General features: G+C 39.8%; 1 protein-coding gene across 2 annotated transcripts in view; it reads right to left on the minus strand.

Moving 5' to 3' along the window:
* The window catches only part of LOC115210404 (elongator complex protein 2), a 60,001-nt gene that overhangs the window by 28,484 nt on the left and 17,686 nt on the right, over nt 1-13,831 (minus strand). For both annotated transcript variants that reach the window (XM_029779000.2, XM_036502197.1), the window contains 3 exons: nt 11,189-11,356; nt 3,195-3,290; nt 1,721-1,821 (listed from right to left, as the gene is read on the minus strand). In XM_029779000.2, coding sequence (XP_029634860.1) covers nt 1,721-1,821; nt 3,195-3,290; nt 11,189-11,356 — 365 coding nt within the window. The remainder of the gene's footprint in view (nt 1-1,720; nt 1,822-3,194; nt 3,291-11,188; nt 11,357-13,831) is intronic.

The following is a 13,831-nucleotide window of genomic DNA, read 5'->3' on the forward strand; positions in this document are numbered from 1 at the left end:
AATAAGTGCAAGAAAGAAGGTAGTCGTAACGAGGTTGGACGATTCACTTAACTTTTAGCCATTCATGATCTGTGCGTATTCTTCTTTAAATATTTTGAAGCGAGTGGGGTTAACGATAAATGCGATCGCTCTTTTATATATGGCGATGATGGTTTTGGGAAGGGGGGGGGGCATAGAGAACCATGGCGATGATGGTTATGGGGAGGGGGGACATAGAGAGAGAGAGAGAGCTAGGGTTAGTTAGAGAGAGAGGTCAAGGGACACGTGACAATAAGCGGTGTGAGGGAATTTGACTGGGGACGGCATTGTCGATAAATAAACATTAGATAAATAGGTTTGAAAATCAGAAAAATCAGAGGGAATATCATTATTGATAGCTAATATAACACCGTAGCTGAGTAAAGAGGTTCTGTTAATCGTATGAGCTAGCAAATGGGTTTGTATGAATCGGGAGACAATACTAAACGAAAAATTGAAAAATCAGAGTGGCTATGAACCTGTAGACAAGTCTAAACGAAAAAAAATGTTTGAGCTAGACAGGGTAATGAGGGAATACTGAAAGAATGAGGGACAATACAATGAGATGGAAATTGAAGAATAGAGAAAGAATAAGAATAAGTGCAAGAAAGAAGGTAGTCGTAGCGAGGTTGGACGATTCACTTAACTTTTAGCCATTCATGATCTGTGCGTATTCTTCTTTAGATATTTTGAAGCGAGTGGGGTTAACGATAAATGCGATCGCTCTTTTATATATGGCGATGATGGTTTTGGGAAGGGGGGGGGGGCATAGAGAACCATGGCGATGATGGTTATGGGGAGGGGGGATATAGAGAGAGAGAGAGAGATAGGGTTAGTTAGAGGGAGAGGTCAAGGGACACGTGACAATAAGCGGTGTGATATACATACACACACACACACATAAGCCTTGTGAGTGGATTTGGTAGATGGAAACTGAAAGAAGCCTGTCGTATGTGCGTGCGTGTGCATGCACATGTGTCTTTGTTTGTGTCCCTGTAACTTAGCGGTTTGGCAAAAGCAACCAATAAAATAAGCTTGGTAGCTTTAAAAAATAAGTACTGGGGTCAATTCCTTTGACTACAAATTCAAGGCAGTGCTGCAGCATGGCTACAATCTAATGACTGAAATAAGTAAGAGATTATATATATATATATATATATTATGGTATTTACAGAGGTCACAGGTAGTTTGAAGTGGTAAAAGACAATTCAGTAGAAGAAAATGTGTGTGTATGTGGGCATGGCTGTGTGGTTAACATATTTGCCTTGCAACCATGTGGCTCTGGGTTCTATCTCATGATACAGCCCCTTGGCCAAGTGTATTTTGTTGAACAATATGCACATCAGTAGAAAAACTATCAACAAACCAGCACATCAGACAGGCACTCCCTCATCACTCACACAGTTTAGTGTCATAGAAATCTATAACTAATAATATAACATGTGTATATGAATGTGAGTATGAACAACTTTATAAGTGTACATGTTTCAAGGCTTGTGATGCAAGAGGCTTGGTTTACAATAACATTTGATTGTTCATGATATCTATACTGCAGGCAAATATTTCATGTGCTCTTTCTGTCATGCAAACGCACATACAAAAATAGCCACACACACATACATAAACATGAATGTTCGCAAATACACACACATGTATTGAAGACAAATAAGGAAAAGCTCAAAGATTGTTGCTAGATTTTTACCTCTTCAACCCAAACTCCAGAATCTTTATCAACAGACCAAAGTATCATGGTTTTATCCATAGAAGCAGTAAGAAGTCGCAGAGGTTGATGCCAACCATTTTCTGGAAAATTACAATAAAATATTACAATGCTACAGTAATAATGTTTTTTTTTTTTCTAAAAAACAAAACAACTATGCTCATTTCATAGAATTGTGTCCCTTCCATAGAACTATCCCCATTTCTAATAACATCTGACCCTGTTTTCGTGACCTGTCTGATCCCCAAACTGTTTTCTTTTCTTGGACAGAGCCAATTTCTCCAAATTATCTACATTTCCATGTTTTTTTTTTTACCAAAGAACTGTCTCCACACCCCAAAGTTTCCTCCAGTACCAACTGTTCTTCTAGACCAACACTGACTTCAAGACTGTTTTTTGAAATATAAACGAAATATTCAAACTGTCATAAATTGATGCATCATCATTTCATCATCATCATCATTGTTTAGCGTCTGTTTTCCATGCTAGTGGTTGGCGTTAGGAAGGGCATCCAGCTGTAGAAACACTGCCAGATCCGATTGGGGCCTGGTGCAGCCTCCTGGCTTTCCAGACCCTAGTCGAACCGTCCAAGCCATGCCAGCAAGGAAAACAGCAGTTAAACGATGATGATGATGATATATGTGTCCATAAAAACCAACAAAACAATGTAAATATCTCAAAATAATCTAATGCAGGAAAGGATGCTACTTTGATGTAGTTAACATTCCCTATGTACTCAGGCAGTACCTGTTCCTACCTTATCACAGTGAAGTATGTACTGTGTCAAGGCAAAGTATAGTGGATGACCCAGAAATATATCACACCTACAGCAGATTAGAAACCATCGTATTTTCTTTTAAAGTTTAGTCAGGAGATGTAGGAGTGGTTGGAGCAGAATCCATCATGTTTATAGTTACTTCTCCCACTCAAGTGAAATTAAAATGACTGCTGTTCAGTGTGAATCTCTGTAAGTAAAGTCTGGGTAAGAAGGGTATTCCAGTGATATTATATTCCAGGGAGAAAAGATTAGGTAGTGATTATTTTAGGGCCTGAGCAACAAAAATACTGTTTTAACAATGACCTTCATCACCTTAGTGACCACCAGGAGGGCTTCTGTAGATACAGCTTTACTGGAGATTGTGAGAAATTAAGTGCAAACAATATCTTCTTTGAATTAGCAAATACCTTTGAGTGTGTCCACTAGGAGAATCTCATGGGGAACCAGATTGCCCTTGGGTTTCATCTGTTTCTAGTTTCTTGGACTGGAATTTTCCTGTCAGACTGTACCATCACTGATATGTGTCTCTTTCTGAGCTACAGCAGTCATAAACCCTAGTTCATAAGTAGTCAAATAAACACCCTATCTATCTGGTCATGCTGTCTACACAGTGTGTGTGTGTGTGTGTGTGAGTGAGAGAGAGAGAGAGAGAGAGAGAGAGAGAGAGAGTACATATACCTTTTTCAATGGGGGGATGCCATCTAACACTGTAAATCCATCCATCATGACCCAGCAAAACTGATTCCAATGTAATTGCAAAGCAGAGACTAGAGCCTATGAACCAGAAAGAAGAGAAGTAGACATATTCATCAAAACAACATACAATTAAATTACAAAAAGGAAAAGTTTTTTTTTTTCAATGAAACAGTTGACTCCAGTCACAGTTGCTTCATATTGAATAAAGAATAATAAAATTTTGTTGACTTCATAATCAGTGTATGAAAATCTGACTTGAAATAGTAAGACATAGTAAAGACAGGAATCGTGAAGAATGTAGTACAAGCAACTACAAAGACCCAGCCTTCAGTGAAACAACAGAGTAAATAATGCAGGTACCTTACCAATTTTTCAACAGCTCTTTTAATCCAGACATAATTTACATGAAGAGAACAACCATAATGGTTGCAGGAAATTTCAATTTTTACAGTACCAAGCCTTCATTTGTTTATTGAGTAGTAATACTTGATGAAGGTAGAAACACTCTTCCTACACCTAACTGTGATAATATGAAAGTGAAAATGTTTAAAATAAATCTAACAACATGTGTTTACCCACTAAGAACTTTTTCTCAGTTAAAAGAAAACGAACTTGGCTGCAGAGATTACAGTGATCCTGCATAAAAGAGGAAAAGTAGTGCCATGTGAAAAGCACTGGTGCTGGTGCTACATAAAAAGCACCCAGTACACTCTGTAAAGTGGTTGGCATTATGAAGGACATCCAGCTGTAGAAACTATGCCAGAACAGACAATGCGGCACCCAGCCTTATCAGTTCCAGTCACACCATCTAAACCATGCCAGCATGGAAAAGGAGCATTAAAGGATGATAATGATGTCCTTCACAATAACATTTCAGAAGGAGGTCCAGTGGGGGAAGAGTGGTTAGGTTTGTGCATAACATTGGATTTTGTTTTCAATAATTACACTTTCATATTATCCTCTGTTATCACTATGTCTCTCTCTCTCTCTCTCTCTGTATATATCTCACTTTCCCCCGATTCCACAGGCCTAGCCAATATGCTCTGCTTCCTACTCACCCCCTCCCCTATAAAACCCAATGCATGGCTTGACCCTTCTTCCTATTCTTTCTTCCCTGGCTGCAACACACGAAACACAAACCTCAGGATGAAAAATAGCAGCTAAGATATTTTAAAGTTTTTGACTTGCTCCTCCATTCATTGTTTTTTTGCGAGTATTATCACCATAAAACCTATTCTTTTCCCCTTTCTTATTATCGTTGTCTTTCGTCTCAAATGCTAGGTCAAGCATTTCTCCACAACATAGAACTTTCACTCATAGAAACTTATTCACACGACCACAAAGCATTTCATCTCAAATCTTGTCTTTCTGCCTCATCTACCGGTCTTTCTATAGCTTAAATTCCTACCCCATCGTTCCCAATGTGCAGTGTCGTTTTCTCCCTCTGTTATCACTATGTCTCTCTCTCTCTCTCTGTATATATCTCACTTTCTCTTGATTCCACAGGCCTAGCCAATATGCCCTGCTTCCTACTCACCCCCTCCCCTATAAAACCCAATGCATGGCTTGACCCTTCTTCCTATTCTTTCTTCCCTGGCTGTAACACACAAAACACGAACCTCAGGATGAAAAATAGCAGCTAAGATATTTTTAAGTTTTCGACTTGCTCCTCCATTCATTGTTTTTTTGCGAGTATTATCACCATAAAACCTATTCTTTTCCCCTTTCTTATTATCGTTGTCTTTCTGCCTCATCTACCGGTCTTTCTATAGCTTAAATTCCTACCCTATCATTCCCAATGTGCGGTGGCGCCCCCCCCCCCCCGCCCCCTCCACCTGTACCGGAAGTCCTTATCTCATCTCATCTTGTCTTTATTTGCTTTTCTTCCATGAACACCTAAAGGCCTTAAGCCAATACCACCCCTACTATATAAGGTAGTGACCATACGGCGCAAAACATGATAGTGTAGTGTAGCAGGTTGAACTTAAGATCATTTCTTTGCTTATGAATTCTGCCAAATGCGAGCTTTCTTTTCAGGTACATGACACCACTGCTCCCCGTCCCTGGGCCTCTAGGGCCCATACCTTCCACACCCTCAGTGTTGGCACTCTCAACGTAGGCACACTGAAAAGTAGGTCTGGTGAGATTGTTGAGATGCTTGAACGGAGACGAGTTGATATCTGTTGCATTCAAGAAGTAAGGTGGAGAGGCGGTTCTGCTAGGTTCCTCACAGGCAAAGGATATAGGTACAAGATTTTCTGGGCAGGAAACACTGACGGGGTTGGAGGCGTGGGTATACTTCTCGCTGAAAAACTGGTAGATAAGGTACTTCAGGTAATCAGAGTAAGTGACAGAATACTTAAGATTAGAATAGTGCTTCATCATAGATTAGCAACCATTATATCGGCCTATGCCCCTCAGCCAGGGCTACCCGATGGACAGAAAGACAGTTTCTATGACACCCTACTGCAGACCACCTCATTGACGAATGACAGGGACCTTCTCTTTGTGGCCTGTGACTTCAATGGGCATGTTGGACGACATGCTGGGGGCTTCCAAGGCGTACATGGAGGCTACGGTTATGGTTCCTGCAACGAGGAGGGAATCAGGCTGCTGGAGTTCTGCAATGCGAATAGTCTTATGGTTTGCAACACTAACTTCAGGAAACCGAGAAGCCACCTGGTCACCTACCGATCGGGCCGGCATACAAGCCAAATCGACTACCTCCTTGCCAGAAAAATGGAAAGATGGCTGCTTATAAATGCCAAAACCTTCCCAGGCAAAGAATGCACCCCACAACATAGACTGGTAGTTAGTGACTTTAGGATCAGGACTAAGAGGACGACTAGAAGATGACCAACATGGAGAAGAAGGGTCTGGAAGCTTAAAGACCCTGCAAATGGACAGAGATTTAGAGATATGTTACTTGAAGCCTTTGACGAAATAGAAGGAGGTATAGCTACACATGGGGTAGAAAACAAATGGACGCTTCTGAGGGACAACCTGCTGAAAGCCACTGACCAGATCTGTGGCTGGTGCAAAGTCCCCTCAAGACCCAAAATAACGTGGTGGTGGAACAATATTGTTGACAGGGTTATTAGACAAAAGAAACAGGCTTGGAAGGACTGGAAGAACGGCGGTAGCAGGGAAGTGTATCAGACTGCCAGAAGGGAAGCTAGGAGGCAGGTGTATTTAGCCAGAGGGGAAGCAGATAAGAAAAAATTTGCCAATGTTCTGCGCCGTGAGGATGAAAGACTTGAGGTATTTCGTGTTGCAAGACAGTGTGTGAGAGAGAATCGTAACATGGTAGGAGAGAAATGTGTTCGCAAGGATGACGGTTCACTTGCGCTAAATGAGGATAGGAGAGAAATGTGTTCGCAAGGATGATGGTTCACTTGTGCTAAATGAGGATACAAAGAGAGAGGTTTGGAGACGCCACTATGAAAGGTTGCTGAATGAGGAAAATGAATGAGATTAAGAGAGTCTGCCGAATGTCAACCCAACAGAGGGACCAGCAATCCGAGTTGACAGTTCCTTAGTAGTTAAGGCAATTACAAGCATGAAAACAGGGAAAGCCCCAGGCCCATCAGGAATTACTGTAGAGATGCTCAAAATATCTGGTAGTGTCGGCTATAGCCTAGTCACCCGTATAGTTAACCAGGTGATACGCAAAGGAGTCATACCCAATGACTGGTGTAGCAGCATAATAGTCAACTGCTACAAAGGTAAAGGTGACGCCCTAGATACAAATAACTACAGGGGTATCAAGCTGCTGGATCAGGTAATGAAGGTTATGGAGAGGGTTATAGCCCAACTAATTAGAGAGAGAGTTAGCTTAGATCAGATGCAGTTTGGTTTCGTGCCAGGGAAAAGTACTACTGATGCTATATTCCTGGTAAGACAGCTGCAGGAGAAATACCTAGCCAAAGATAAGCACCTGCACTTGGCTTTTGTTGACATGGAGAAAGCTTTCGACAGGGTCCCCCGATCCCTTATCTGGTGGTCAATGAGGAAACTAGGGATAGATGAATGGTTAGTGAGAGCTGTGTGAGCCATGTATAGAGACGCTGCTAGTAAGGTGAGGGTTGGCAACGAGTACAGTGAAGAATTCCGGGTAGAGGTTGGGGTCCACCAAGGTTCAGTCCTCAGTCCCCTCCTATTTATCATAGTCCTCCAGGCAATAACGGAGGAATTTAAGACAGGATGCTCCTGGGAGCTCCTCTATGCTGATGACCTTGCTCTAATTGCTGAGTCACTATCAGAACTGGAGGAGAAGTTTCAGGTGTGGAAGCAAGGATTAGAATCGAAGGGCCTTAGAATCAACCTAGCCAAAACCAAAGTCCTAATAAGTAGGAAGGTAGACCAATCACAAACGACTTCAGGTAGATGGCCCTGCTCGATCTGTAAAAAAGGTGTAGGTAGAAACTCTATAAGGTGCACCAAGTGTAAGCTATGGACACATAAGGGGTGCAGCAATGTCAAAGGAAGGCTAACTAGGAAAATAGTTTTTGTCTGTGGCAGATGCTCAGGAGCAATAAACACTGGAAATGTGCAGAGACCAACTTCCACCACGTTCCAGGGAGACAAACTAGAAGTAGTTGATAGCTTCCGTTACCTAGGTGACCAAGTCAGTAGCGGGAGTAGGTGTGCTGAAAGTGTAACTGCTAGAGTAAGAATAGCCTGGGCAAAGTTTAGAGAGCTCTTACCCCTGCTGGTGACAAAAGGCTCTCGCTCACAGTAAAAGGCAGACTGTATGATGCATGTGTACGTACAGCCATGCTACATGGTAGTGAAACTTGGGCCGTGACTGCTGAGAATATGCGTAAGCTTGCAAGAAATGAAGCCAGTATGCTCCGATGGATGTGTAATGTCAGTGTTCATAATCGACAAAGTGTAAGTACCTTGAGAGAAAAGTTGGACCTAAGAAGCATCAGTTGTGGTGTGCAAGAGAGATGTTTGTGCTGGTATGGTCATGTGACGAGAATGGCTGAAGATAGTCATGTGCAAAAGTGCCATACCCTAGCAGTTGAGGGAACCTGTGGAAGAGGTAGACCCAGGAAAACCTGGGACGAGGTGGTAAAGCACGACCTTCGCACTTTAGGTCTCACCAAGGAAATGACTAGAGACCGAGACCTATGGAAGTATGCTGTGCGTGAGAAGACCCGGCAAGACTAGTGAGACCATAACCTGTGGCCTCTACCTGGTATGTAGCCATTCAACTTATACATACCTTTCCTTCTTGGGACACAAAACTCCACTTGTGAAGACCCGTTGAGGCAAGTGAAAATCAAAATCAAAATCAAAATCAAATCAAACCAAATCAAATCAGATATCAGAAAGCAGAACCAAAATCGAAGTCGATCAACATCAATGGAAATTGCGGCTGTGATACCAGTGCCGGTGACAAGTAAGTGAACCATCCGATCGTGGCCGTTGCCAGCGCAGCCCCGACTGGCCTCCGTGCCGGTGACATGTAAAAAGCACCATCCGTTCGTGGCCTTTGCCAGCCTCGCCTGGCCCCCGTGCCGGTGGCACGTAAAAGCACCATCCATTCGTGGCCGTTTGCCAGTTCCGTCTGGCTCCTGTGCTGGTGGCACGTAAAAAGCACCCACTACACTCGCGGAGTGGTTGGCGTTAGGAAGGGCATCCAGCCATAGAAACACTGCCAGACCAGACTGGGCCTGATACAGCCTTCTGGCTTCACAGACCCCAGTTGAACCGTCCAACCCATGCTAGCATGGAAAACGGACGCTAAATGATGATGATGATGATGATATACTAGCAGTATCGCCCGGCGTTGCTCGGGTTTGTAAGGGAAATAACTATATAAGCATTTTTAGAGATGTAAAGTATAACAGCCATCTCAATATGGCTAACCACAAAGGAGGGGGTGTTACTGTAGCTTTTTACGTTTTGAGATTTAATAATAAATTTTTAGAGAGTTACTTCCCTTATATATGCCAAAAATGCATTAAAAATGGGAAAAATTGATGGTAAATTTTTTTTAAATCGTAGACGCGCGCTAATACCCAGAAGGGCTTGATATGAATCACGACTATAAGATACCCGGTTTTGGTTAAACTGCACCGCAAAATGTGGGAGTAGTTAGGAATCTAAATCGTAGGAGACAGACAGCACACAACCTTACTTTTATATAGAAAGATATTTCCAACTTTTATTTATAACATGCTTCTATTGAATAAACAAAAGTAACTAATAATATGGCAGCAGTCTTCTAGCAATTTGCTCAGAATTATTATAATGTGTTACTATAATGTGACAACTTTTAATCCAGCAAAATGTATAATCTGGCATGGGACTGAAGCTAAGGATGCCAGGAAGTTGGGGATGTATCTGTAATATTAAGTTATTTTTAAATAACAATTATATCTTACACAGAATAAATTCAATTAAGTTTAACCCACTCCAGTACATGACTGGTACTTATTAACCCCTAGAACAATGAAAGGCAGAGTTAACTTCAGCAGGATCTAAACTCAAAACAAGAAGAGACACAACTGACTTTTCACCATCTTAACCTTTTAAGTATTCAGATTATTTTGTCAAACGATATGTTTTATTTATTCACGTAGTTTTGTATTAATAATGCATTACCTTCAAGATTTGAGATTTTGATGGTGTGATTCTTTGATTTTAGAATGACTTCCTAGGATTGGAGTGAGAAGCCAGATTTGGCCAGTTTGAACATAAAACAAGTAGAATATTTGGGCTGGATATGGCTGGTTTAAATGCTAAGGAGTCAATGATAATAATTTATTATATAGGCTCAAAGCCAGAAATTTAATGAGGGAACAGAGCTGATTAAGTCAGCTCAGTACTTGACTGGTACTTTTATTTTACTGATCCAGAAATGATGAAAGGCAAACTTAACCTCAATGGTATCTGATCCTTGAATGTAAAACACTGTGACCAAATACAGGCTGTGGCAGAAAGGTTGCCCCGATCTCAAAGGTTAATAAAAGACAAACACATGAAGATGCATGAAAAACTTTGTATTTCAATGAAGGTCATTAAATGCCATTAATTTTCCATTACAGGTAGAACCCACCATGGCCTGGAGTGGAGAGCATCGTTTTTTCTTGTATCTTCATGTGTTTGTTTTTTATTAATCTTTGAAAAAAAAAAAAAAAAAAATAATATTTTCTACTATAGACACAAGGCCAGAAATTTTGGCTTAACTGGAAATTATTTAATCAATTCTGAAAGGATGAAAGGTAAAGTTGACCTTTGTGGACATTGAACTCAGAATGTAAAGTCACTAAGCATTTTGTCTGTTGTGCCAATGATTCTATTAGCTTACCACCTAAATAATAAAAATAGTCTTCTCTGCTATAGGCAAAAGGCCTGAAATTTTGTGGGAGTGTCTAAGTCAATTACACCGACTGCAGTGCTCAACTGATACTTATTTTACCGATCCCAAAAGGATGAAAGGCAAAGTTGGCCTTGGCAGAACTTGAACCAAGAATGTAAGGGAGAACGAAATGCTGTTAGGCATTTTTCCTGGCATGCTGACAATTCTACCAGCTCACCGCCTTCTTAACAACAACAACAACAACAGCCGCCACCACCACCACCACCATCATCATCATAACAGTTACTCCTGTCAATTTTGACATACGAATGTTTGAAGGAACAGATTGGAAAACATAAAAACAAGGATAGAAAAAAATACTGCATGTATTTGCGATGAATACATGAATGTAATTTGAGTCCAGTTATGGATTTTGCTATGGAATCACAATAGACATAATGATGATTTTAATTTTGCATAATGTATGCTTGTGTGTATGTGGAGAAGAAGCCTGGATGACTGACTCATACACCCAAAATAATCTCAAAATATGTTTGTTTGCTGACACCCAGAGACTTTGACAAAACAGATTAATCATCTAGGTTGGCTCTCAACTGTTTGTGCCAATGTCCACCAGACAGATACGTGATATATAATGACATACCTTTATTCTGTACATCGATCAGGGTTTCCTTCATCTGAATACTTCCAGTAGCAGGTTTATCCCTGATTATAATGTTACTGTTCTCCTCGGGAGTAGTTTTCTGGGAAATCCTCCATATACGTACAATGAAATCTTGTCCACAACTTGCCAACAGAAGATCACCATTATCTAAACATAAACAAACACAACATGCATTTATTACTATTAAATTATTAGACTTATATATATATATATATTTTTTTTTTCTTATAATGTTTGTATTTATACAAATGGCGGTTAATTTGCTATAAAGCCATGAAGAAATAAGTAGTGGGCTGTCTTGTTCATCTTAAAGAACTGAGAGCAAAGTCAAAGTCTCAAACTAATATGCCAGCCACTTTGTATAATAATCCTTTCTTATGTGAATTTGCCTTTTAAATCATTGGGTAAAGAAAAGTCTCGTAAGATATAAAGACATCAGAGCTAAAACAAAAGAAAAAAAAATGTTGTTAGACGTTCATACACTAAAACTATAGGAAAATCCAGAGTGTGTGTGTGTGTGAGAGAGAGAGAGGTGGGGAGAGAGTGCATGTACATGCGTGAGTTTATCCTGGCAGATACCATGGCAGCTATAAAAAAAACAAATATATATATATATATATATATATATATATATATATATATATATATAAGTTCAGCAAACAATTTAGATTCAAATGAATATGGTACTTAATTTAGATGCACCAGAATTTTTTTATGGTATTACCCATAAAAATATGCGGGGTGATTATAATCAAAAATAAGCAACAAGAATAGATCCGGTAATTTAGTACAATTGTTTCATACTATAACATTTTATTAAAGCTGTAAATATTACAGCAGATATATGTCAAGCAATCTTCAGCTAATTTCATATAGGTTTTCTAATAATATAAAGTTCTCAAATCAATTAGTAATATCCTAGAGAAGGTAAATATACCGATAAAGCTGTAGATATGAATTTCAGGAACATGAAGTAGGATGCCACACAGACCAAAATTAAGTTCACAACTAACTGTTGTAAGAAAAATTTCCTTAGTTATAAGAATGGTAGTAAGGACAGGTTAAAGAATCAAGTTAGTTGAAGAAAAGAAGGGGAAAAAAATTTAGGAGATGTAAAAAGACAAAACAGATTGACACTAGAATAAAGGGTCAATCTATTTCTGTGGTGACAGAAGATTTAGGTCAGTGTGGGAGGAACACTAAATTCTTAAGAGACTGTGAAGCTGACCATATACATATATATATTTATATGTATATATATATATACACACACACACATTTGTGTGTATGTATGCAAACATACATAGAGTGGGCCAAAAGTCATGCACCAAACCATCTGACATTTCATTTATATTATATTATTAATTTTGTTCATCATGGACAAGAATTCAACTTTTTAACAAATGAAGCATGTCTTTGGCAATTCCAGAGCGTATTGAACTTATTTTGTTCATGACTTTTGGGACACCCTGTACACATACATATTTGTGTGTGTGTGTGTGTTCATGTGAGTGTGTTTCATGAGATAGCCCTAATTACATCACATGACGAAATGCTTCTGCACCAAGTGGTCTAATTTCCTACCCATGGGGGATTGATGCAAGATGTGTTGAAAAGATCACTGTAAGCAATATAGTTTCCTGTGCGTTGCATTTTCTGTCTCTATCATTTGTTTTATACTCAACGTACAGAGGAATTCCCAGGTAGCCATAGACAGTGAACGTGTTTTATCAGCATATCACTAGGAACATACCCAACACTATTTTATATATATATATATATATATATAAACACACACACACATCATTTTTTTATTTCTCAGCTGAGGAAGAGCATACTAGAGTTTTGAAGGATCTTCAAGCCTGATGTGAATAATTGAGTAAGTTGCTCTCACAGACATCGTTCAACTTATGTGCCACCACACAGCTTCTGAATACCAAATTTCCTTTATAGTGGGTTCACTACATAGCTATGCCTGAGTACAAATGCTTCAAATATAAATCAAGTACAGACTAATATATTTCATCAACATTACCATCACCATCATCAACAATTAATGTTGGTTTTTCCATGCTGGCATGAGTCGGACGGCTCGACAGGAACGGCAAGGCCAGGGACAGCTCCAGGTTCCATAAACTGTTTGGCTTGGTTTCCACAGCTGGATGGCCTTCCTAACACTAGCCACTTTACAGAGTACTGAGTGCTTTTTACATGGTACCAGCACCCACACTAATATATAGCACCTTGGTTTTAAGATCTCAATTCTGTTGTGGTGGGAAGGTCTTCTTGAGTATTTAATGAAGTAAAGTCACCTCTAGTTTTTTTAACCGTTAAAATTACAGCATCATCATAGTTTTGATGTTCCCTTTTCCATGCACATAGGGGTTGAACTGAATTTGTTGAGGCAGATTTTCTTACAGTTCCAGCTGCCGACCCTCATCTATTTCCAAGTAAGGTAATATTTCCTCATGACCAGACGTCTTTTACAGAAAATTGGAAATGAAGGATACCACTTGCATGATGGCGACATTAGCTTACAACTATCATGTGATGTCAAAGCAAGGAAATAGTAAAATATACACACATATATACATACGTACAACAGGCTTCTTTCAGTTTCCA

This window comes from Octopus sinensis, linkage group LG4 (genome assembly GCF_006345805.1).
Source record: "Octopus sinensis linkage group LG4, ASM634580v1, whole genome shotgun sequence".
NCBI lineage: Eukaryota > Metazoa > Mollusca > Cephalopoda > Octopoda > Octopodidae > Octopus > Octopus sinensis.